A 24,833-nucleotide genomic window follows, 5' to 3' on the forward strand; every position below is an offset into this window, starting at 1 on the left:
ACTTAATTTCTCTCTCTCTCTAAAGAGTTTAATCTGACACCCTACAAACAGCCTGTGACCAGTCCTGTGTAGAGGTAGTAAACCACCATTTATCTTGCCCTGCCTTCCAGGCATGCCACCTGGAGGGTGTGTGCCTGTGGAACAGGGCCCTTGGGGCCCTACGGTACCCAGCCCGTGCTGAGCATGCCGCGTCTGCCCAGAGATAGGGTCTGGTCACTTGACTCCTCACATGGCAGTGTGGGCTGTGCTCACACAGCTGGAAGGCAGAGCACCACCAATTTCACTCCAAACCATCCACAAGCCAAGTTTCACGACACACAAGCCAAGTTTCACAGGGCCTATGGATGAATAGCAAACTCCAGAGATGGCGTGCAGGGTCTGTCTCCTCCTACCTGGTGGAGGGGTCTTTATCCAGAGACAGGCATAGAGTGAGGATAACTAAGGAGGCCCTGAAAGATAGGAATTCTGCCATCTAGCCACCCTCCAATATATGGGCACTCTGACGAGAGCCATTCCAGGAGAAATTCTAGAAACAAAGTCTAGAACAGAGAAGTCAAAAGCCTCCGGCAACCCACAGGAACAGCTCCAAAGTCACACTATTGTCCTCAAACCTTGCATTGCAATGTCACTCAGAGTGAAGAGACCTGGCTGAGGAGTCAGAAACCCACGCCAAAGTCCCAGCTCTGTTGTCACCCAGATGGGCATGTCACAGGTTCCACACCTGTAAAACAGGAGTGAGGTCCCCTGCTCGCAGACTCCCACAAGGCTGAACCCTGGTCACCTATGAGCAGGAGCGGAGAAGCCCCACAGTAGCCCTCACTCTCCAACACGGGCCTGGCCCATGCTTGGGGAGGGGTGCCTGCTTTGAACTGTAGGCCTCCCAGATTGGCAGAGCAAGGTTCTGGGCCATGTGCCAGCTTTAGAAAGCCCTTGAGTTTCCCAACTGGTCAGCAGGGTGGGAGGTCTTCCCCATGGCCCCAGGAACAAGTCCTGGGCAAAGCGCTCTCAGCTGTGATGCCCTCTTGCGAGCACTTTCCTGTTTTTGAAAGTGGAGGAAGCCCATGTGGAAGAAACATGAGGTCTTTTAAGGCCCAGGCCCTGGCCACACCCTCGGCCTCTGAAGGCAGATGTGAAAGTGAGTGTTCCCTCTGGGGAGGGAAGGAGCAAGGGCCAGTGTAAACACGCTGCGCTCTGTCCCGCTGCTCCATCCTGAGCCTCTCATTCCCGCCACTCTCTGTGGCCCTGTCCAAAGCTTGTGGCATGTGTACCCAGGTCCCGGCAGACAGCCTCAGTGCAGACAGAAGCCCGCTCACTGTCAAGGAGCTCAGTTTTCCTGAGAGTATGCCACAGCCCTCGGCAGCCCACTCCAGAGCTCCGGAGCCTGGGCTCGGACTCCCTCAGACACTAGCAGAACTGCCTACCTCAGCTACCACTGGGATCTGCTTGAGGACAGGGACCAGCCACCTGCCACATCACCCACACACTTCAGCCCCTGAGTGGGGGTCACAGACAGGTGCTCAGCTGACCTGAGCAGAGCCAGCCCCCTGCTGAACTGTGAACCGGCTCTGCCCTGCAGGGTCTGTCTACGCCAGTCCTCCTCCCAAAAAAAGAGAGAGACCAGCGAAGTCAGTGTCTCTGTTCCCTGGTGTAAACTGGCTGTCATCACAGGTCACCAGCTTTGCCCATCTTCCCGACTGCTCTGGCTAGGGGCTGAGCATGAAGATTCCTAAGAGGATGTTGGCAACTGCCTCCTGTTCCTCTCTCTCTTCCCAGGCCCTCCCTGGGGGCACTCCTGGGGCAGGATCAAACTGCTAATTATTTGTCAAAAGGATTAAGACTTGGAACTCTTCCCATCTGAGGCAAAGGCAAACAATTTCCTTCACACTGCCATAAAGAGAAAAGATTTCAGGGTGAGCATGGTTATTCTAAAAGCTTTTAAAAATTATTAAAGCACTCTACCACTGAGCCAATAGGAGATATTTTTGTGACATCTCTGATTTAGCAAGCACTGTCGTAGGGTCAGGGGTCAATCTCTCCATCTCCTTACCTGGGGCTCCAATCCCTCTGTCCCTCCCTGGATCCCCACCCCAACTGCTCATCATAGCTCTCCACTCTTGTGGGTCGGGGGATTCCTGAAAGCAGCTCCCTATGATGACTCAGCACCTGCAATAAACTCTTGAACTTGGCAATTCTGGCAGACCTGTGGAGCCACCTCTGGCCCCTAGCTCACTCCCTGCCAAATGGGAGGGCGTATGTTGAGATTCTGTATACTTCCAGGCTCTGCCACTTGCTAGAAGTGCCTCAACCTCTCTGAACGTGCATTTTTGTGTGCGAAGCAGGGAGGGCAACGGAATGGCCCAGGAGGTTGTTGGGAGAATGAGAGGAAGGAGAGTCCATAATGCCATCTGGTAGAGTTATCCTTCGGAGAAAAATTAGTTGTCATTCTCAGACCTGCCGTCCTAGCAGGTCCTGTGTTTGTCTGGCAGGGACCAAGTCATTCTTATCTTTATATCCCCAGTGCCTTTCCTTCACACCACTCAACTCGTGCTGAAGCACGGAAGGAGGAAGCTGAGTCACGAGGACTTCCGCAGGCCTGGAAAGCTGTGGGTGTTCCCAGGACCAGAGCGACTGTGAGGAATGGGGGATGCTCCATTCTTCCTGGCCCCACTGGCCCGGCTGTGCTCTCAGGGCCCTGGCTGCCTCTGCCTGCTCCCTCTGGCTCCTGGCCATCCTGGGAGCCCTCTGAGGTGGAGCTAAGGATGGTGGCAGGTGTGGCGAATGCACAAAAGGGTGTATTATCTCTTTAAAGGACAGTAATTAGTAATTCCAACTGGTGGCTACTCAGCGCTGCTTTAATGAAGAGTTCTATTTTTATAGAAAACACATAATTGAGTGAAAAAGCAGGCTATTCTCTGAGTCAGGTGGCCACGCCTCTGCAAATAACTCCTGGGCCAGGAGGCCAGAATCTGTGCACAGCACAGGAATCCACATAAGGGGCCCCCATCTGGTGACGCACATGTCCCTTCTGACCATGAAACCTGGAACAAGCCACTTGAACTTTTTTTTTTTTTCCTTTTTGGTACTGGGATTGAACCCAGGGGCGCTTAACCACTGAGCTATATCCCTAGTCCTTTTTTGTATTTTATTTAGAGACAGGGTCTCGCTGAGTTGTTTAGGGCCTTGCTAAATTGCTGAGGCTGGTTTTGAACTCATGATCCTCCTGCCTCCGTCTCTCGAGCTGCTGGGATTATAGGCATGTGCTACCGTACCTGGCTCACTTGAGCTTCTTCTTCTTCTTCTTCTTTTAATTTTTAGATGTTGATGGACCTTTATTTTATTCACTTATTTTTATGCAGTGCTAAGTCTGGAATCCAGTGCCTCACACAAGCTAGGCAAGCACTCTACCACTGAGCCACAACCCGTCCTCGCTTGAGCTTCTTAATGCCCATTTCTTGTTTGTAAAACGGGAAGGACAGTATCTATTTGCCTGAGGATTGTTGTGTGAAAATAATTCACATAAAATAATGCCAGTGAGAGGCTGGCACTTAATGAAGGGTGCAACTCCTGTCTGTCCCATCACTCTTATTTACCCAGCTCCTGTTACATGCAGTTGCTTACTGAGCCCTTCTGCGCCTGTTTCCTCATCTGTAAAATGGGAATAACAAAATTTCCTATTCCTCCTAGGGTTGCTGAGAGGATTGTGTGAGTCCATGAGGGAACTTGCATGAACTCACGGTGAGTTTCTGCTTACGCCAGTGTCCGGCACAAAGCAAGCAAGGTGCGTCCAGCAGTCAGGGAAGCTCAGGGTTCAAGAAGGCAGCTGTCCAGCCATCAGCTGCTCTGCCGTTCGTCGACCATTTGATTTTGAGATGTCACATAGTTTTTCCATTAGCTTCTCACCTTTATCATAGGAGTATTGTACAGACCAACCAACAGACCTCAAACCAAACAACGAAGCTGGGGGGGGGGTGCGCTGCGAGATGCCAAAATCCTCATTTGTTCCCCTCTTTTCTTTAAAAACAAACACAACTCCCCCAGTCTACCAGCCTGAGGTGTCCAGGGGTGTGCAGGGTGCCCAGCCTGGGGTTCCCAGTGGTGGGGGTGGTAGACAGAGGAGAGGTCACAGTCCCTGCCTGAAAGGGACTTTCAAACTCATCAGAAGCAATTAGGAAACAAAATAACGCGTCAGGTTCTCCACTGAGCGGCTGGGCTCTGAAGTGCAGGGGCTCCAAGAACAAAGTGGGGCTTGGGAGAGTCCCTGCCAACCAGCAAGATCTGGACGCAGTCGGGTGAAGAGGATGCCTGGGCAGGGTCAGGGGGACTGGGAGGGCAGAGACCAAGGCCTGAAGTGGGGATGTGCTGTCCCAGGGCCAGGCACAGGGACACCCCACGGACAGGATGGGGGAGGAAGGAGAGGGGTGAGCTCTTTCCAGCCTGCCCCTGCCCCTGACCCCCCTCAGTCTGTGATCACCTGACTCTCAGGGGGAGGCCCAGGATGCCAGGGACACATCGAGCCACATAGGTCTCCCAGACTCCTCAAATTCCATGGCTCTGGGAAAGACTCCACCAGGGTGAGTGACTGAGTCAACTCACACAGCTCTTTCAAGGGTGTGATTTTTACCTCCCTGAAAGGGGGAGGGTCATTCCAGCTAAATTACCTTCCTAGAGACTAATCCCCAACACAGAAGGGACCCCTTTCAGCAGCTCTGAACCCTAAAGCAGTGATTCCCCACCGCCCCTGGGATTTGGAGGATTCCACAGATCCATGTCCCCTATTTTTTTTTTTTTTTTTTTTTTTTTTGTGGTACTGGGGATTGAACCTAGGGGCTCTCTACTACTCAGCTACACCCCAGTTCTTTTTATTTTTTATTTTGAGGCAGAGTCTTGTCAAGTTGCCTTGGTTGGCCTTGAACTTTTTGTTCCTCCTACCTCAGCCTCTCACACAGCTGGGATTAGAGGTGTGGGCCACTGGGCCCCACTGATCTATGTCCCTCACTCTTTGAAGGCTCCTGATGATTCTCCACCTCTTAACTGATTCATTGAACATGATCTGACTTGGAAGTCTTAAAAAGCAAGGGCCTGAAAGCACCTACTTTCTGAAGTAGCTCCTCCTTCCTTCAAAGGTCTGCTCCACCTGGTGAGCAACCTGGCTGCCCTGAAAACGGCCAGCTGTCCAGGCACACCATTCTTAGCTGTGTTCTGTGCTGACTGATGGTCAACTGCACTGGCCTCTGGGCCTCGGCTTCTCTCTGCTGTGGACCACCCCCCAGTTCCTTCCAGGTGCTCCCCAGACATAAACTCATGACCTTGGCAGAACTGAACATAAACCACAGAGACTCTTCATAACCATTCAGGGCAAAAGACCTTCCAGAAAGGCCCTCATGTGGAACAAAGGTAGGACCCCAGCAGGTATGGCCTTGCTCTTGGTCTGCCACTTCTACTCGGTGAGATTCTCAAGTACTTGAAGATCTCCCTCTGCTGAGGGAGGTTAGCCTTGCTTTGTGGGCAAGGCCTTCTCCCAGGGGCAGAAAGACTTTGTCTCTGCTACGGAGAACCATGTGTCCTAGGCCCAGGCTGAAGCAGGGAGATCAATGAGAATCAGAAGCCCAGGGCTAAAACCCCCTTTGAAGGCAAACATAGAATTCCTTTGGGAAAAACCCGCAAATATCTGTCTTCCTTTCTCTCTTCCTGAGACAAACAAAACCACCCATGTCTTCTACCCTCCTAAGGTCAAATGTAAGCTGCCCACTAACTGGAGACCAAGGACTGTACTTTGCGATTCATACACGGGACATGAAGTGAGAACAGAGGTGCTCATGGGACAACCGATGAGGGGAAATGCTGAATGTCAACCCAGCTCAGCTGAGGAGGAACTGACCTTTGGGAAGGATCCCATGCTGCCCGTGATTACGCCTGGCTTAACACTTCCCTCAGCCACACGGCCGGCAAGTTCATCCCATGGCTGGTGTCCTCCTCAGGCGCTGGGGCAGCCAATCATGCTTCATGAACCCAGCAAAGTGATAGACTATGTTTGTACTAATACCTTTGATTCCAACCCCCTCGCTGGAGTGTTGGTATTTTAAGCATTCTTTTGATGTACTACAAGTCCGTAATAAGGACAAACACACACTGTTAAGGCAGAACATTAACAGAAGCCCTAAAACTCTGATCCCTTCTGCCCAGTGGAATGCACCATCAAAATTTTGCTACCAGCAATGAAAAATAGGTGAGGCAGGTCAGGTAGATGAGAGAAGTGCCCTAGAGGTTCAGCCTCAGCCTGAACTGGATCCAGGCAAGGTCTGCCTCGGCTAATGCCTAGTTATCAGCTCAAGCATTTTTCCAAAACAGTCTAGGTTTCCTGGGGCAGATGACTTTGGCGGTTCATTTGTTTACCCCAAGCGAGTTCAGGCTTGTGGAGAGGGCCATATTGTTCCCCTGCCGGGAAGTGCCTTCTGGGACTATGACACATCTTCCCCCAGGATTTTCCAAGTCCCCTAGGACCAGGGCTGGGCCAGCTGAAATCCCAGGAGGACCTACTCTGACCGACTGGGGTTTGGGCGGTGGGAGGATTCGGTCTTGCTCTTTGTGGAGCAGGAAGAGAATCCATTTGCTCCTTTGCTGATCTAGGTATGATTTGGGCCTTCATAGCCGGCCTGGCAGGCTTCCAGGGCTGGGCGGGAGCACTGACTGACAGGCTGGTTATTGGAAAGCTCCCATCATTAGCCCAGGAACTTTGTTTGGTTGCTATGGTGACCTTCACTACAAGGGTCTGACTAAAGCACAAAGAATCTGTTACCTAAAACCATTGCCTGACAGTGCCATGGCTTCAGGAAGGACGCTTATCAGTGACCCGTTCCCCTTGACCCCATATCCATGCCCCTTCCCTGGTCAGGCACCCAGCTGCCTCCCCCACCCCCAAAAAGAAGAAAGGCATTTCCAGGGTTTGCAGGAACTTCTCACATTCCAAACAGGGAGACTGCTGCCCTCTGAAGGCCTGGGCCTCCTGGCTGGTGGTCAGGGACAGAAGGGCCAGCACATGTGTCCAGGGCTTAGTCGGAAGCCCACAGGATTTCAGGAAGCCGCCCAGGGTGTCTGGTTCCCATCGTGCCAGGTTCACACTGTCCCTGAGGGGCCATCAGTCTCTGCCTCATCACGTTCCTGCCTTTTTAAACCTGAGCTCGACTAACTAAAGGTCATCCCGCAGCATGGAAATTAAGATCCTCTTTGCTTTGCTTTCTAATCCCTGAATTCAGAAGGATTTTCTAAAGTTTGACTCTACGAAAGCTGGGTTTTGCTCTGGAGTCTCGATGCTGCCTGTATGGGAGCGGGGACATTATAGCGCTCTTCCCGGAGCTGGCCTCCTGGCCTCTGCTCAGGGCCCAGTTCCATCGGGCACCTCCTTCCTCCAACTCCTGGTCCCTGCACCCACTGCTGCTATCAGGTCCCATACACCAGTGGGACTCTGGAGGCAGCCCCTCCACCCTCCACCGTGCCACCTTGGACATGGCTCTCCATCAGTTACATGACTTCCTTTAGTCTGAGTCTCACAGCAGACTCAGAAGCAGAGGAAGCCAGGACAGATGTTGTCTGACTTTTCAAGGAGAAGCAAGTTGCTGCAGGTGGCACAGACAAGCAGCAGACCTCGCTCAAGGGCAGGGATCTCACTATGGCTCTCACATGGGTAAGCTCATGTGGGGTCCACCTACCCACTGGCTTCCTCCCCTGCACCAGGCTTCTCTCTAACAACAGGCAAAGCACACACGGTACTTCTTCCCTCCCTGGGGCAGGCCCTGGCGTCTGCTTCTCTGAGGGCCTCTGCAGGAAAGACAAGTTCTAGGAGGTAGCAGTCACCAGACAGCTGTGCCAGTGTTTGGTGGAAGAGAGACCCCCATAAGCCTGTGAGTGTCCCCTGAAAACAGACTTTGTTGGTGACAGTGAGGTCAGGGCCAAGGAGTTTCGTTTGTTGTTTTGCTGAGTGATATTTGCTGGACCAGTTGTTTAATTAACTGTCTTGGCAACAGCTGGAGCCACTAGGCTTGTTCCCAGTGCAGGGAGCAGCTGGAGAAGCAGGACTCAGTGTCACTCCAAGAGCAATGACATTTTGCAGATCCCTGACCCGTAATGGACTCAATGACATTTCCTGCTAATCCCTGGGTTTCTGTACTCTGGGGTTTCATCTGTGAGGAATAGATTGACTTATTTGCAAAATGACATGGTCATACCTTATGGTCACTCAACAGAGCTGGGAGGAAGACAGCTTCCCCCACATATGTAAATGTGTACAATACACACACACACACACACACACACACACACACACACACACACACATATATATATTTTTTCTTTCTTTTCTTAAAATAGGAGAGGTTTATTCTCTCACAGTTCTGGAGGCCAGAAGGCCCTATAGCTTTTTCCAGTTAATTTTTTTTCCCCAGTGCTAGGTTTGGAACCCAGGGCCTCATCCATGACAAGAACAAGCACTTGCTCTACTACTGAGCTTCGCCCCCAGCGCATTTTGTACCCTTTAAGAACTAGCTCAGATGAAAACAGCGCTCCTCATGGTCTGGGAAGTGAGGGGCTCGGGGTAGTTCAAGATAAAAACTGCTTCTCTTCCTCTGCTGACCGCTGGGTGAGCAGATGGGGAGAGGCAGGGGGCTGCTGGGGGCAGCACTTGCTAGTTCCCAAAAGCTCTGCAGCACCCCACTCTGCAGTGACAGGGAACAGAACAGCACACAGGGCCTCAGCCCTCGGAGCTCCTGACGCCCCTCCAGTTAGTCCTCGTTAGGGTGAGTTGTTCCCACAGCAGAGGCTGCCCCCTTAAGGCTCCTGCCTGCACAAGCGGGGACACTCATGCTCTGCAGGGGAAGCCCTGGGCTTAAGGCTGCACACTGACAGGCAGCCACCTGCACCAGGGCTGCTCCATCTTCCTGGGGTGAGGCCCCTCTGAGAACCTGATGAAAGCCCTCTCCCCGCATGCACGCAGGCACGGCCCTCATTCATGTCCCTCAGAAGGCACCAGGCTCAAGGCCAGGACCCTCTGCCCATGAAGACACTCAGAGTGAGGGGGCATGTCCTAGGGGGTGGGAGGAAGCAGGCACGGCTGGGGAAGGGCAGCCGCAGGGGCTCACACACTGCCACGAGGGACAGCAGCCTTCCCGGCCCCGCCCGGAGCTCAGGAAGGCGGAGGAGGAGAGGCAGGAGGCATCTACCTGAGGTGGGCCAGGGAAGCTGAGGGGGAGCTGGAGGGATGGCCCCCCACACTGGACAGACCCCATGCCCTGCTGCACCTCACACAGCTTGAACTTTTCAGACTTTCAGCACAGGGAGGAGGTCAGCCTCCACATGACAGGGCGCGGGGGGTGCCTGCTGGAACACTCAGCTCGGAAGTTAGGAAGACACACTGAGCCACACAAGGCCACATGCAGGAATGGAAAGGCCCCCTTAGCGGGAACTTGGGGAGCAAGGCGGGGTACCGGGGGCGCTATGAGTCTTCGTGTGCCTCCGTCAGAGCAGCTCTGCCCCCATCTGCTTTATATCCTCAGTTTCCATGTGAGACTCATTTGGAAAAAGGACTTGCTGATAAAATAACATTTGCCCCAAGCCTTACCCCGCATCTGTGGCCCACATTCAGCCCCAGCCCCAGGGGTCGGTGAGGAGTCCCTTCTCCTTTCTCACCCTAAGATTCTATTTTTTGTTTATTTGGTTTGTTTTTGTTTTGGTACTGGGGATTGAACTCGGGGCCTTGCAAAAGATACTCAAATACTCTGCCCCTGAGCTACATTCTCAGCCCTTTCTGTTTATTTTATTTTGAGACAAAGTCTTGCTAAGTTGCCAAGGCTGGCCTTGAACTTGTGATCTTCCTGCTTCAGCCTCCTGAGTTGCTGGGATTACAGGTGTGTGACACCACACTGCCCCCAACCCTATCCCCGGGAGGATTCTAAATCTTTCTTCTTGGCCATTTCTGTCTCCATTGAGGCCTAACTGTCAAGAGTAAATGCGCGCACACAGACATACTCATGTTCACGCGGTAGGTACACTCAGGTGCAGGCACACGGATCACATGCACACTCAGGTATGCACACCAGCCACAGTGAGTCAGGGCCGGGCAGACAGGTGTGAGGATGGAGCTGGAAAGAGCAAGGTACCAGCACTAGCAGTGGACCAAGTACACTTGGTCTTTGTGTAATTTCATTATATATAAAAATAACAAAAATGTTATCAGCCTGTATCGCTGTGTAATATTTGCTATCACCGAGATAAGGTATCTAATCCCTTGTCCAAACAGTTTTACCTGTGTTTTAGAATCCCCTAAGTGACCTGCCTTATAAAGTGAAGTGATCGGGATGTTAATAGTTTCTGAAAGGCTGGGTCAAGGCTCAGAATCAGGGCCATCCCTTGAACACAGGATGGGCTTTGTTGAGATGGCGCACACTCTACTCACACCTGGCTGCAAGCAGCTGGGACCCGCCTGGGTACTGCAGGTGCGGGTGGATCTGGATGAGGGTAGGCAGGGCAAGGCCAGCCCTGGGCCTCACCCACGGCGGTCCCCTCTGCAGCAAGGCACACTGCGATGCCTGGATTTAGGAAACCCCACCATGCCTGAGGCACCTTTCCTTAGCCCTGGTGAGGAGGACCACATCCACAGTAGTCCTCAGCACCCTGGCGGAGGCCACAGGTGAAATCACCTGGCATTCTCTGGAGGAGGCCAGGAAGCCCAAGCATGACCCCTGTGGTCAGTCCTGTTTCTGATGGGACAGAGGTGGAAGCCCAGGTCTTCCTGTGAGGAAAAACTCCCCAGGCTGGGATACTGCAGCTTCCCTCATCGCCCACCACCACTGAGGTACCCACCAATTTTCCCTAATTCTCCATGAACCTGCTGACATTGCCAGCATGAGTCACAGTGGCCAGGGTGACCAGGACCCCAGCTTCCTACTGGCTCTCTACAGTGGGAGAGGTACAGGTTGGTTCTAAATGGCCTTCCTTCAGTTCCCAAGGTGGAACAGGGTGGGAGTCAGGGTGCTTGGGGCCCTTCACTCTGGAATTACAGGATTCAGAGAAACAAAGTCTGCGGTACCCAGTGTCACCTGTCCCTGAGGGGAGGAAGGCAGAAATCAAAAGATGTCTTCCCTCTGGTTTCCCCACACAGAGCAGCCAGCCTTCTGCCTCGGCTGGCCTGGTGCGGCTCTCATTCCCACGTTCTGGTTTGGTGGCAGTAGTTCCTCTGTGTCACAGGTGAGGTAGGAAGGTCTAGTCCTGCCCCACCCACCACTGCCTAGACCAAGTGAAACTTGAACTCTGCTCCAAGAAGCAGGGCATCTGGTTGGGGCAGTAAACAGAGGAGCGGTACCACCTCGGAGAACGACAACCACTTCCTCTCAAGTGCCAGTGAAGAGGAGGCGGTCGGCTCCTTGGAGACAGGGGAATGGCTCCTTTGGCCTCTGCCAGCCCAGCCAGTGTTAGAATCCCATCCTTGGCTGGCTACATCAGGGTCACGATGAAGTCACACACTGTGGAGCCCTGAGGAGGCTCGTGCAGAGCAGGGGGGTGGAAGTACCTGAGCGGTGCACCTGTGCTCCAACGCGCCCTCTTCTGTGTGTCCACAGCCCCTGCTGCCGCCTCCCCCCAGCTCACTAGTCCCCGCATGGCACCCCAGCGCAGAGCACCGGGGTCACTCACCACCCTAGACCCCTTATCTCTCCATCCAGGGAGCATGCATGCAATAGGCGCTTACTCCGTGTGTATGGTTGGCAACATGACAAGGGGCGGTGTGTCCAGGTGCCTGTGCCAGGGCCAGTCAGCCACCCACCAGACAGTCCCTAGGGAACTCACTTGAAGTTCTCGGGGTACTCGGTGATGGCCATGTTGATGACATCCAGGGCGTGCTGGTGGTGCTTCTGGGCAGAGAAGAGCAGTGCCAGCAGGTGAAGCGCGTTGGCATCGTCCCTGCACGCCATCAGGGCCTCCTGCAGCTGCTCCATGGCACTAGAGATCTGCCAAAGGTCACAGCCAGCTTAGGGACCCGCCCCAGGGCTCCGGGGCCAGGAGCCAGCCAAGAAGTGAGCAAGTCCCGGGACTTGGGGGTTGTACTACAAGAAAATATACCCCCTGGTTAGCCTAGCAAGGAGGGACCTGCTGTCCCTGTGGGGAGTAGAGAGAAGCAGGTTCATAGTGCAGCATGAAGGTTTTGGGTAGATACCTGGAAGCACTTCCTCAGTGGAAGGTGTAGGAGTTCTATAAAGAGGCAGCCTGACCTCATGCAGAAGTCCTTTCCTAGAGCCCTGTCAACAGGGGTCAGTGGAAGGAAAGGGGGTGTTCCAGGCAGGAGATGCAGCTGACCAAAGGTAAGGAGGTAGCAGAGGGTAGCGTCAGGACACGGGGAGACTGCTCTCTATTGGGGGCAGTGTGGGGCCTGGCCAGATTCTGGTCTTGTTTTTTGTTTTACAACTCAATAAATGATTATTAAGCCTGGTTCTCTGCAGACATAAGACTGGACAGGTAGGATGAGGCCAGGTCACACAGGGTCAAGAAAGACACACGTGGAGGGTCTGGGAAGTCCCTGGCAGATGTCTCCAGGAGTGCCGTGAACTCGGCCCACGCTCTTCTGGAGGAATGTAGAGGGTCCGAGAACCACTGTGATTCCCAGCTGGTGAAAATTCAACTTGAACTCTGGTTTGCTTCCCTTCTTGGAGTTCTATGTGAAAGAGGTCAGGCCCTGGTGGCTCTGGGAGCCCTACGGGCGAGCCCAGCGGGGAAGGACACCTTCTACTGTCCCAGCTGCGAGGGACCCTAACACCCTCCCTAGCTGCTGAGAGGACTAGTGAGTTGCAGCTGTGGTCACGCCCTGGCTGCAAGTAGCAACAGGGTGGTGGGGTCAACTTCCCAGCATACCCCAGAGGAAGTGTGCAGGACTGACACCACATGCCCGCCTGCCACTGCCCTGCGGGACGGACCCCTGCTCCTAGCTGGGCTTGGGGAGGATGTGGTGGTTCAGGGAAGTCCCCTCTCCTGAAGAGATCCTTCTCAGCACAACACTCCCAGGATGGGTTCCAAGATTCATCTGCATGCTCACCTCCTCCATCCCATTCTACCTCTTAGCATCTGCACCCATCTGCTGCTCAGCCAGGGAGCAAAACTCCTCCCAACCCCCACCCACGTGGCCCGGGTGTGCACCCTTGGCAGGGGCTGGGCAAAGTTTCCACAAACATCAAGGAATTCTGGCAGTCACCAACGTAAACAGTCTTCTTCAAAAGATGTCCATCATCTTGGTGCCTGCGGCAGCTCCCTGATCAGTTCCATGTGACCTGGGGGCGGGGGCAGCCTGCGGCCCCTCCACCATCTCCTTCTTCTCACCAAACACAGGCAGAGCCTATTGTTCCGGTCCTGCCTGGGAGAGCGCCATCTGAATCCATTGATCACACTCTTGAGGGCTTGTTGGGGGTGTTGCAGAAAGGGTGGTATTTGTGAATTTGGAAAAAAAAAAAAGGTGGGGGGTGTGGTTCTAGTCTTAGCCCTGGAGCTCCAGTCTCTCTGAATTCAGTTTCCTTATTTGCAAGTTAGGCACAGGAGCTAACTGCAAATGAAAATGCAGGTTTATCTTCTACCCCTTGATCTTTTCAAATGCCCTCACCCTGAGAGGTTCAGCACTGTGGAGCTATTAGCAGCAGGGCTAGGGCTCCCACAGGCTGCTAAGCCCCTGCTGGGTGAGCAAGAGGCCTACACTCAAGCTCTTTCCAGGTCAAGGCCAGCTAGAATGGATCAGGGTTGCAGCAGGTCCCAGCTAACCACTATCTCCTCCTCACCTCCGGATTGTTGGCACCTTCAACCTGGCCTGTTCCCCAGAATGGACAAGCCTCCTCCACCCCACACTGCTGCTTCACCCAGCTGCACTCTTAGCACGAGTTCCCTTCCCCCTTGAAATGCCCTTCTCCTTCCTGCCCTTCCTCTCTGTCATGGATGCTGTCACCAGGTGGACAGAGAGAACCTTTCAGCAGGTGGGAGGGTGGAGGGCTGGGAAGTCCTGGCCCTGCTACAGCGCTCTAGCTACGGGCCTAGAGCCAACTGGTCCTCTTCTCTGAAACCGTTCAGGCAGTGCTGGGGAACACAACCTCACAGGTAAACACCCCTCCTACTCAGATGCTCCCAGGAGCAAGAGCTTGGCTCTGGAGTCAAGTGGAGGCATGCAATCAGCTTTGCCACTGCCCAGCTGGCACCTAGGGTAAGTGGGAGTCACCTTTCTGAGTGGCAGTTCCTCTGCTGCAAAATGAGGGTAATGGTCATACCCATACAGTGACTGTGGAGATGAGGCACTGGACAGGGAAGGTCCTGCAGAGCACTGAAGAGTGAGCTTTTTGAAAGTGAGTGTTCCTCTCCAACCCTCCTCTCCTCCAGGCCCTGGCAGCTGAGGAACTGGTAAGATTCTTCCTCCTAGTCACGGGCACATACATGCTCCTTCATGCCCTCAGCCCTGGGAACAACAGCCCAGTTGCTCAGGAGAAAATGGTTTTGACAGAAGGACACACAGAGAGACAGTGACAATAGCTCCTGTGAATGACTGTCCACATCAGGGTTCCATCCCACTGGAACCTCTTGAGTCTTTTTTTTTTTTAAATTCAGTGTGGAGGATTGAACTCAGGGCCTCCTGTGGGCTAAGTCTACCTACCACTAAGTTATACGCCCAGCCCACGAGTTGCTTCTTCGTCTTTTTTTTTTTGAGTCTTGCTCCTTACCAAACCTCAGACACCGGTTTCTCATGTTCCCTGTGGGGCCTTGGGTCCCCAGTCTTCCAGGCTTTCCCACTGGTCTCCATCCTAGCCTCTGTGCAGGCCATGGGCACCAGTGCCAGGCCCAGAGTTCTCCCACAGGGACCTTACTTTGGGGACAGGTCAAGAAGACTATAAGAAGGAAGGAAGCTAAGATCACTGTGGCTACCAGTTTGGCTTGTCTGTGCCTCCCCAAGGCTGTTTCTGTGGTGGTAATTCTGCCACAACACACCCCATTACCCTGGGTTAGGGACCCAAGTCCCGTCATCAGTGTCGAGGCAATAAGATATGCTCTGGGAGGATGGGATGACTTCAAGCTTCAGAGAATCAGGGGTGGGGGTGAGGGCTCTAGCTTAGAGTCCACTCAGAGACCCTCAAACTCCTGAGGCTGATGAGACCTGGAGTCCCCAGGGACTGGGCACCAGGCTCCTATGGCCTGGCTGGCCATCTCTGTCAAAGGATGAGCCCTATTCATCAGAGTGGGATGAATAATTAAAGAGATTAAAAAATGCATCACCAAAGGTTTATCATTAACTTGATTGGCAAGAAAAGCACCAGGTTCTTTTACAGACGGCTAAAAATAAAGCAGTCTCAGGTATCTTTCCATCTGTGTTTCTGGAAGCAGAGTGATACTCCTGGAGAGAGGCACAGAGGGATCCAGTGCCTGGTTCAGGGCCTGGAAGTCAGGAGCGTGGGCACAGCGTGGAGGTGGCGGAGGGATGGAGTGAGTCATGGGGGAGGGGATGGCGCAAGAGGAAGAGAGAAAAGCAGTGGACAACAGCAGGAATGACGGCAGGCCAACGGGGAGAAATGGTTGAGAAAGGACAGAGAAAGGGAGACAGAAGGACTCAGAGTGACAGTGACAAGTCACTAGACTCAAGAGGAGGGTCCAAGCAGGGGGTGAGAAGAAAGGGGTCCCAACGATGAGAACCACCATGCAATGACAAGAGGATCCAGGCCAATGTGGGCTCCAGGGGAGGGTGATGCAGACCGACAGTGCAGATCCCCACTGCCCTGGAGTCAGGAGAAAAGCTCACTCAACTCCTGATGTGCAGGCACAACACTAGGACCAGCCTTCAATCAGGAATGAGGTGCCAGTGCCCATCCCGGATGGCCCAGGGATTTTCCTAACTGGGTCAGGGTGGGCTCTGTATTAGAGACCCGAGTCCAGTGTTCCAGCAGTCTGGAGCTCAGCCTGCTTCCCAGAGGCACAGGAGACACAGGCTTGTCCGCAGTGCTGAGCGTCAGTGGGTGTAAGGGTCACTATGCAGTGGTCCTGCTTTGGAGGTCACCAGAGCACCAGTCTGCAGGCTGCAGTGTGCATGAGGGCAAGAGAGATTCTGAAGGGCGAGGGGTGGGGACGCGCCCAGACAGCCAGTGTCCTCTTGACAGCTTACAGCTCAGCTGCTCAGCTTGGGGAAAGGTAGGTCCTCCTGGAGAGCTGCAGATGGTGGCAGGGGTCCCAGCATGGTGAGGGTAGTTGACTGACAGGGCCCCAGAAGCCAAGGCCAAGGCTCAGGGAAAGGCTTTGGAGGAGACACAGAGCCCACCTAGAAATAGCTCCAGGTACCACTCCTCCCCCACACTCTCAGGGAAAGGTTGGTGGGAGGCAGGACACAAGCAAGTGCTGTTGTGGTCACGTATCACCTTCTCAGAAGACTGACATGTTGCAGAGGGAGTGAGGGTAAGGGACGGTCCCTATCTCTTTGCCCACCTGTGGTACACCCACATGTTTCACCCACATTATCTGACTTCATCTTCACTAGGCCTTCATGTTTCACCCACATTATCTGACTTCATCCTCACTAGGCCTTCCAAGGAGGGGCACAAAGGTGCTCACACAACAGTTAAGGAAGCAGAAGCTTAGAGAGGTCTAGTCACTTGCAGAGGGTCACACAGCTGGTAAGCAGAACGGCCAGAAGGGGATCAACAGCTCCCAGGGATCTGGGGCTAGGAATTGTGACAACCCACCTGTCGGACGAGCGCCAGCTGTAGGGAGACGTAAAGGATGACCTGGGGGTCGTCAGGTGCCAGTTCCTGGGCTCTGTGTGGGGAGAGGGAGTGACAAGTCAGTCATCAACAAATGAGCGACAGCATGTGAGCTGGACTCCAGCATGCCAGCCCTGAGCTGGGTGCGGTGGGCAATACACTGGGGATGGGGGATTCTGCCCGCCCAGCCAGAAGATGATGGCTCAGGCAGAAGGCCCACAGACAGCCCAAGGCAGGGGCTAGTTGCTCTGGAGAGCCGGCACCAGCTGAGGCAGGGGTCATCTGTGACGTGGCCCTGAGGTGACAAACCTGACGGGTAGAAGTAAGGGGTGAGGAGAGAGTGGGTATATCCACACCAAGCAGCCTGGCCTTCCCCTCTGAGCATCGTCAGCTGGCCAGAGCCTCCCCACCTCCCCACAGAAGGACAGAGGCTAACACCTTCCTAGGGTGGAGGACCTGGAATGGCCTCTCTGTTCAAGAATGAAGAGCTGGTGAGGGAGAGGGGCAAGTCTCCCTTTCCTGGAGCTCCAGGGGGTCCTGGAGCTGCCTCCCTGGGTCAGGGAACAACCTGCCCCAGAGAGGGGCTGGGGTGGCCAAGTTCCAACGAAGCTGGCAGGTGGAGTCCCAGTGGGGCCCCACCCAGCAATACAGCCACCTCAGTGCTGAGCAGGGAGCAGGACACTTGGGGGCGGCGCAAGGAAGATGCTGGGGAGGCCAGAGCTAGGAGGAGGGGATGGGTGGGCGGGGCCTGGTGGAGAGGAGGGGCTGAGCAAGGCGAGGGAGCATGGCCTCTGGGAGAGGCTGCTAGGAAATCTCTGCTAGGGCTGTGGGAAGTCGGAGGGGGAGGCTGGAGGTCTTCACAGCCGAGGGGTGGCTGGGGAGAGCCTGAAAGGAGACAAACTCCATTCCCAGTTCCCCACTACATGTGGGACATGGTGACGAGATGCGTTTCTTGCTTCATGTCATGTGATTATCTCAGCAGTAGGGTGCTATTATTCCATTTTAGAGCCCTGGGCCCCAGTGGCTGGGCCTGGTGGCTGCCGTAGTCCCAGCTCCTAGCTGACCACAGGGGTCCACCAGTACTGAAGGCCAGAGGCCTGGAGCTGAGGGCAGGGCTCGCTGCTTGCCTGACCTCCAAGGCCTGACCCTGCTTGCTGTGTCACCCCTCAGAGTTTTAGTTTCCTCATCCATAAAGTGGGAAGAGAAAACTCCATTTCATAGAGGGTGAACACCTCAGAGGTAAACATGGAGGGAAAGGATGGGAAAGAATGCCATCGAAGAGCCTCCGTGGCCAGCAGACGTCTCCTCACCTCTCCAGTGTCTGCAGTGCCTTCCGGTGCAATTCGTCTTTCTTGGACTTCAGGGTGGCTGCAGGAGACAGATGGACTCTGAGACATCGGGGGCCTCAAAGGCCAGCAGCTCTGGCAGATACTCTCTGCCGCCCTGGCCTCCTAGCACATTTCTTGGCATGCAGGCTTTTTCGACTCGATTGGCTTCCTGCCCCCTGGACCAACTCGACTCTCTCAAAGGCCCAAGCCTTGAGAAAGGTCACTGCCTGTGGTGGGCAGGGAAGCTGCTGACTGAGCCCAAGCTGAGCACCCTTCTGCTGAACTGCATCCGACTCTAGACATGGCAAGGCAGGTGTTCTGAGTCTTGGTGACGTGAGCACCTGGAGAGCTTTTCCACGACTGTGTACAGGCCCCACCCCAGGGTCTGAGCCCCAGTGGGGAGGACCAGGCACTGAGAGCCAGCAGATTTCCCTGCCTAGAAAGCCTCAGGAGTGGCCCCTGCTACGACAGGGTCAAAGGCACGGAGGCTCTTTTGATCAAAGCCCACTGTGACTAAGGGACAGTACTCCCTTTCTAGACCATGCAGGGGTCACAGAGGCCTGGAGACATCTCAGCTGCGTGCCTTGAGCAGCAGGGGCTGGCTCTGCACTAGTCTCTTGTAGACAGCTTCTTCCCCTCTTTGGACAAGTCAGGCTATGCAGGCCTGGTGCGGCAGGCTGCTTGTGCACAGTCCTGTTCCTGGGGACTGGCACTTGGGGGAGGTAGGTGAAGGTAGATCCCAGTCCAGGTTAGGCCTGGGGAGGGGTCTATCACTCCCTTCCCCTCAGACTGCAAGGGCACAGGCAGGTAGCTGCCTGATCAACGTGGGGAAGGTCAGGACTGAGGAGAGAACACCAGGCCTGGGCAGCAAGGAGTGGAACCCACCAATTAAATGTGAGTATTTATGAAGCACCTGTTGTATGCCCAGCACCATGCCATGTGACGGGGTATTTAAAAGACCTCGGAGGATCACAGTGGTCTGTGAGAACCAGAATGAAGGCCCTGTGGGGTGGAGGGCTGACACTGGGCACCACAGACAGGAAGTACCAGGAGCTCCACACAGATCAGACTGGGCTTGGCCGGAGCTGGGGCAGGGCCTAGAAGGTGGGAAGAACTGGGCGCGTGAGAAGAGCTGGGCGTGGCGGTGGGCTGCACAGGGTGGAAATGGAACAGAGAGGTGTGTATTTATGTGTGTGCGTGCGAATGTGTATGTGTGAGAGAGAGAGAGAGAGAGAGAGAGAGAGAGAGAGAGAGAGAGAGAGAGAGAACGGGGCCAGTGGGGAGTGGCAGGGTGGGGGGTGGGGGTACTAGTGGGACAAGACACCTTGGAGGCAATTAGGAAGCCTGAGGCGTCCTCTTGAGGGCACTCACCGTCAGTGGCCTGCAGGCTGTAGGTGAGACCCAGGGCCAGGTAGCCCTTGGGGAGGAACTCCCCAGCTTCCTCTCCGAGGCTGACCACCGCCATGGCAAAATGCTCGGCCTCCTCCAGCTGTGAAGAGGAGAGGCAGAGGTCACTGGGGAGGGCTCTGGACATGGCAGAGCCTGGGACACTGCTGTGCAGACAAGAGCAGCGATTTCTCACACATGGGCCACATGACCAGAGGTCAGGTGGCTTGTCTGGGTCATGCAAGCATTGAGCAGAAGAACTGGCTGTTTTCTCTACCTGAGAGTGACTCCCTGGGCCTGTTCTCCCTCCAAGAGGCCTTGTGCTGAAGGTCACAGGACACCACCTCTCCCTGCGAGAAGCTTCCCCAGCTCCAGAGATTTAGCTCCCCAAAGCTTGCTCTGCTGAGAGCAGGAGCCCAAGGCAGGCCCGTTTTGCTGCTTCCTTGCCTGTGTGACCTCTGAGGGGCCTGTATCTGCGCCTGCCCTGCTCAGTAGACAAAGGGGAGCCGGGGCTGACATGCTGGACATGCAGCCCCACAGAGAAGGCAGGCTGCCATCAGGCTAAATCCAGGGCCTGCTCCATCCCTGAGCAGGGGAAAAAGGCCTGGGGCTGTGTTTGTCCTGGGAGCAGGGGGACAGTTCCAGTTGGAAAAGGACCAACTGGCAGGGGTCACACATACACACTCCACTGCACCCACACAGAACGTGAAGACAGGGTCTATGGGACACTCTGGGGCACACACCACAGAGGCTGGCTGAGGAGGCAGGGCACAGCACAGCCAGGGGTCACCACAGGCCCACTCTTGCCCACAGGCCTCCAGAAAACACTTCCTCCCTCCCACAGCAGAGTGTCTGTGTTCCTGCCTCTGAGAACATCAGCTTCCAGAGAGGACAGAGATGCTCCTCCGTGCCTGAGATCCACGCCAGTACACAGCAAGGGGCAGAACACACCCACCCCAACCCTCTGGTGCCACCAAGGTCAACATCTCCTAACCACAAGCGTCTCCCCCAGCTGGGGACTCGCAAAGTCAGTCAACTGGGAGACAAGATTCACACTTAGGCTGGTTTTGGCACCAAAGCCCTGCCCTGCCCCTATCCCTGCTCAGGTTCAGCTCTGTGTCCTGTGGCTTAACCACTGGCCACATCTGGTGGAGTCTCTCTCCCTAGAGTTTGGAATTGAGATCCTGAGACAGAGACAGTTAGCAGTGGGGAGATGAGTGGGGCACAGTTGTGGTAAGGTATGGGCAAAATAAAAACCCAAACCAAACCAAAACGAAAAACTCTGAGGGAACAGAGGATCCAATGTGCAGAGAGGAAAGAGATAAAATTCACAAGGCTGCCAAGTATCATGTCCCTACAAGGCTGACACCATTGTGATCTCTACTGCCACACCACAAAACGGCCTTCCTGCATGTAGCGCTTATAAAGGAAAATATTATTATTAATTCTATTAAGGAAGATGATACACAATTCACCAGCATGCAGCAGCCGTAGGTGCTCTAACTAGCTAGCCAAAGGGTAGAATGCTGTCACAGCAAGAACAAAAAATAAAATGCTTTATAATGTTCGATTCCCTCATCTAACAAGAGCGGGGTCCTGAATCGTGGACGCTGACTGCCACCTTCGCTCCGTCGTGCTAGAGTTCTGCTCAACTCCCAGTCAGCTCATTCACAAATCAGCTCTTTCTAAAGAGGCAGAGCAGCCTGGTGACAAGGACAAAGGAGTGGAGCCATGCTGTCGGGACTCGAGTCCTGGAGTGGTCATTTCCTCTTGCTATGCCTCAGTCCCCTCTTCTGTATAATGAAGATAACAACAGTGTCACCCAGGGAACTGCTGGGAGGACCAAATGGATCACATGGTAATGCTCAGGGCAACGTGTGACCAGATATCAAAGACAATTTGGTAATAGTAAAATTCATTGCTTTGTAGGTGTGTGTTGCTAGGGATCGAACCCAGAGCCTCTCACATGCTAGGCAAGCACTCTCCTATGGGCTACATCCCCAGGCCAGTATTATTCACACACACACACACACCCACACACACACACACACACACACACATGATCTCACTGACAAATTAGGAAGTGGCATCAACGGCCCTCTGGAATCCATAAAGGGGACACTACTGTCTGCCTTTTGTCTCTTGGCCTGGCCCTTAGTCAGGGGAGTGACCACACAAGAACAAGCTGGTGACTCTGCAGCCCTGCTCAGTCTGCTCTGCCAGGTTGTCCAAGCTCTCTGACCCATCCATGGTCCAGGACACACATTCCCATATCCACCAGACCCAGCCAGTGCACAAGCCTCACCCACTCCAGAGGTTATGGAATATTTCCCATCCTATCCTGATAGTCTATTATTATTATTATTATTATTTTTGGCACTGGGGATTGAACTGAGGGGCACGTGACCACCGAGCCACATCCCCAGTCCTGTTTTGTACTTCATTTGAGACAGGGTCTCACTGAGTTTACTTAGCGCATTGCAGTTGCTAGAGGCTGGCTTTGAACTCACGATCCTCCTGTCTCAGCCTCCCAAGTTGCTGGGATTCTATTTTAATTTCTTAAGTGTTCTATTCCACAGCCCATGAATGGGTCTCAACCTGCAATCTGCAAATGCTGTTCAACCTGATGGTGCCAGCTGCCAGGTGCCTGAGCTTCTGCCACCTGCCCTTGTCTTCTCTGTTTGGTGCCTCAGGTGTTCTTCCCAAACTCTAGCACTTCCTCCCACAGTCTCCGAAGTTAACAACTGGCAGCTCTGTGGGGCCACTGCTTCTGTAACAGCTCAGGTGTGGCTCTGGGCCCTCCCTGCTGGTCATGATACTTCTGGGTGAGGAGTCTCCAGCGTTCTTGCCAACCTTCCTCCCATGATGCAATGCTCTCGTACCTAGAGCAGCCACATAACCTTGTCAAAAAACCCTGGAGAAGGTTCTCCTATGGTTCTACAGAGACTGAAGCCCCCTGGGGGCACGTCAGGGCACCAAGGCCACCTGGTGGAACAGCTGGAGGTTCTGAGGCACAGGGAGCTTGCGTGACCTAGGCTCAGAAATAGCAAAACTGTGTTTCCAACCCAGGATCCCTGCCCTAAGGTTGCCCTCTGTAGCTTTTCATTTTTCTCCTCTCTGACACTTTGGAAAAAGAATGAACTGAAGGGTATAATGCTTTGATACGCTGCTTTACACGAGTAAAGGAAAAGTTCCCTGTGATCTTGCGAGTTCTCCTGTCTCCAGTGCTCCTTGCTGACTGCCCTGCTCTTCCTGGCTGACTTCTCTCTGCAGCAGGCCAAAGCGGTTTCACCCTGGGATTCTTCCTTCTTCCTCTCTTCCTGGGGACTAGACAAAGCCCACTCCTGAGCCTGAGGGGATCTGTATAAAGAGACCTCGTTTCTCCTTTGTTCCTTCCCACAGGGCCCGGAACCTACTCGCTGCTCTGTGGAAAATCCACTTTTTCCTTCCTGAGAGGAGTAGATGCGTTCTCATTTCTCTAAGGTGGTGGCAGGAGAGCTGGTGCTCTTTTCTCCTACCTCATAAACACTCATCTGTCTTCCTGGCTCTGCGCACCCCTAAATTTGAAAAACGAAGGTGCATCCTTTCTGAGTGCCTGCTATTTTGAAGGGGCTAGAACAGCCGTGCTGAGCATTTACCAGGTCCCAGCGACACGCTAAGCGCAGACATGCTTCATCTCCTCTCAGGTTCACAGCTCCATTACAGTGAATGTGACTGTTCCCAGATTACAGATGAGAAAACGGAGGCACTGGGAAGTAAATTACTGCCTCAAAGTCCCAAGCTGGTGAGTGTGGGTAGGCATGGACTTGAACCCCAGCCTCTCTCCTCCAGTCCAAGCGATTCCCACCCACGGCCCCTCAGGGGATGGGTGCCCCCGTGGGAGACGCATCACACACCTTCCTGAGGTGCGCACGCCCGCGTTTCCACTCTACAATCTCCTCTGCTGTCTCCGTGTGACACATGCCACTCACGCACACCCTGTCCTCTTTGCCTCCTACGAAGGTTTCGATTTTTTAAATTACCTGGATTTTAAATCATTGTATTTGGAGGGATACTAAAAAATATCTACCTCTCCTTTTTTCCTCCTGCGCTAAAAGTGGGGACCCTGGAAAGATGCTGACCGTGCCCAGGCAGGGGGTTGCCAGGCAGGACTCTGGTTTCGGTACCTGGAAAGCCCTCACCCACCTAGGAGCCTCAGGCTGAGGGGGATGGGGGTGTCCTCCCTGCAAACCCCCACCCTGTCACAGTCTCTGGTCAGCCAGCAACCAGCACAGGACCAAGCAAGTCCCTCTGCTGGCCCCCACCTGGGGGCAGCCTTGCTCCCAGACCTGGCTTGGGGCATCCCACGCTGGCTCTAGACATGAGGACAGGATGTGGGGACAGCAGGTGCTCCGCCCCTTGGGCATGTGGCCACTCAGGCCGGTTTTGCCTAGCACAATTTGTTTTTCTAATGTCCCAGTTTCAGCCTCCCTTCCTGCAACCCAGGCCAAATGGTCCACCCCCAGATTTCTGTCCCCTGCTCTTAGGGCTTGGCTGGGAGATGGCTGAGCCTGCTGGGGGCTGACGTGAGCTAGAAGAATCATGAAGGAAGGAGCTGGAGGGGGTGTCAGTCACCTCTCAGGATGCATGCTGTCTCAGGCAACTAGGCCCCCCGCCCGCCATCAGACCCAGGCTCACGCTGCAGCCTCGGGAACAGAGAACACCAGGCTGCCCATCTCCTGGCCCCCTGGGAGAACAGGCTGCCCTTGGCCACCCCACAGTCTGCTCCCTGCCTTGTGCCAACCAGGCAGCAAGAACTAGCCAGAGGGCAGAAGAAACCACTGAGCCAAATGTAGAACGCCCACCTGGGCTCCGCCTGGCTAGCGACGCCACCATTTGTATAATTTGCTGCAGGGAGAGGGGGTCAGAGTGCAAAACATGGTAAGTGAAAAAGATCCCCATCTAATAGGGAAGACAAGGGCCATACAAGGCAGAATTCCTTGTGAAGAGACAGCTGTGCTCATGGGCAAGGAGGGTCCACCCACCAGCACCACCCACTGAACTGTGGGAGGCGTTTCAGAGAAGTGAGAGAGATAGTTCTGCTCCAAGAAACACAGGATCACAATGCAGAGCAGTCTGTGTCCAAGGCAGGTGCAAGCAAGGCTTCAGGGGATGTAAGGAGGTGGTTTCCAGACCAGGGAAGCTGCCAGCAGTCCACCCCTGGCCCACCAGCAGGGTCTTGCGCTGGCTAGGCCTGATTTAAACTCCGGTTCCAACCCGCCCCAACACTCAACAGGCTCAGCCCAGGTTAAACAGCTCTCCCTTCTTTCTCCCTGATCCAAAGACAAGTCTGTGTGTTTAAGCTTCCTTTTGGGCTTTTCTATTTATG

The 24,833-nt window shown here is 54.3% G+C and overlaps 1 protein-coding gene across 1 annotated transcript in view; it reads right to left on the reverse strand.

Moving 5' to 3' along the window:
* Positions 1 to 24,833, reverse strand: part of Ttc7a (tetratricopeptide repeat domain 7A) — a 118,401-nt gene that overhangs the window by 31,893 nt on the left and 61,675 nt on the right. The window contains exons 12-15 of the mRNA XM_047521937.1: positions 19,451 to 19,568; positions 18,062 to 18,119; positions 16,734 to 16,806; positions 11,833 to 11,993 (exon numbers count right to left, since the gene is read on the reverse strand). Of these exons, the coding sequence (XP_047377893.1) occupies positions 11,833 to 11,993; positions 16,734 to 16,806; positions 18,062 to 18,119; positions 19,451 to 19,568 (410 nt within the window). The remainder of the gene's footprint in view (positions 1 to 11,832; positions 11,994 to 16,733; positions 16,807 to 18,061; positions 18,120 to 19,450; positions 19,569 to 24,833) is intronic.

Source organism: Sciurus carolinensis, chromosome 13 (genome assembly GCF_902686445.1).
Source record: "Sciurus carolinensis chromosome 13, mSciCar1.2, whole genome shotgun sequence".
Taxonomy (NCBI): domain Eukaryota; kingdom Metazoa; phylum Chordata; class Mammalia; order Rodentia; family Sciuridae; genus Sciurus; species Sciurus carolinensis.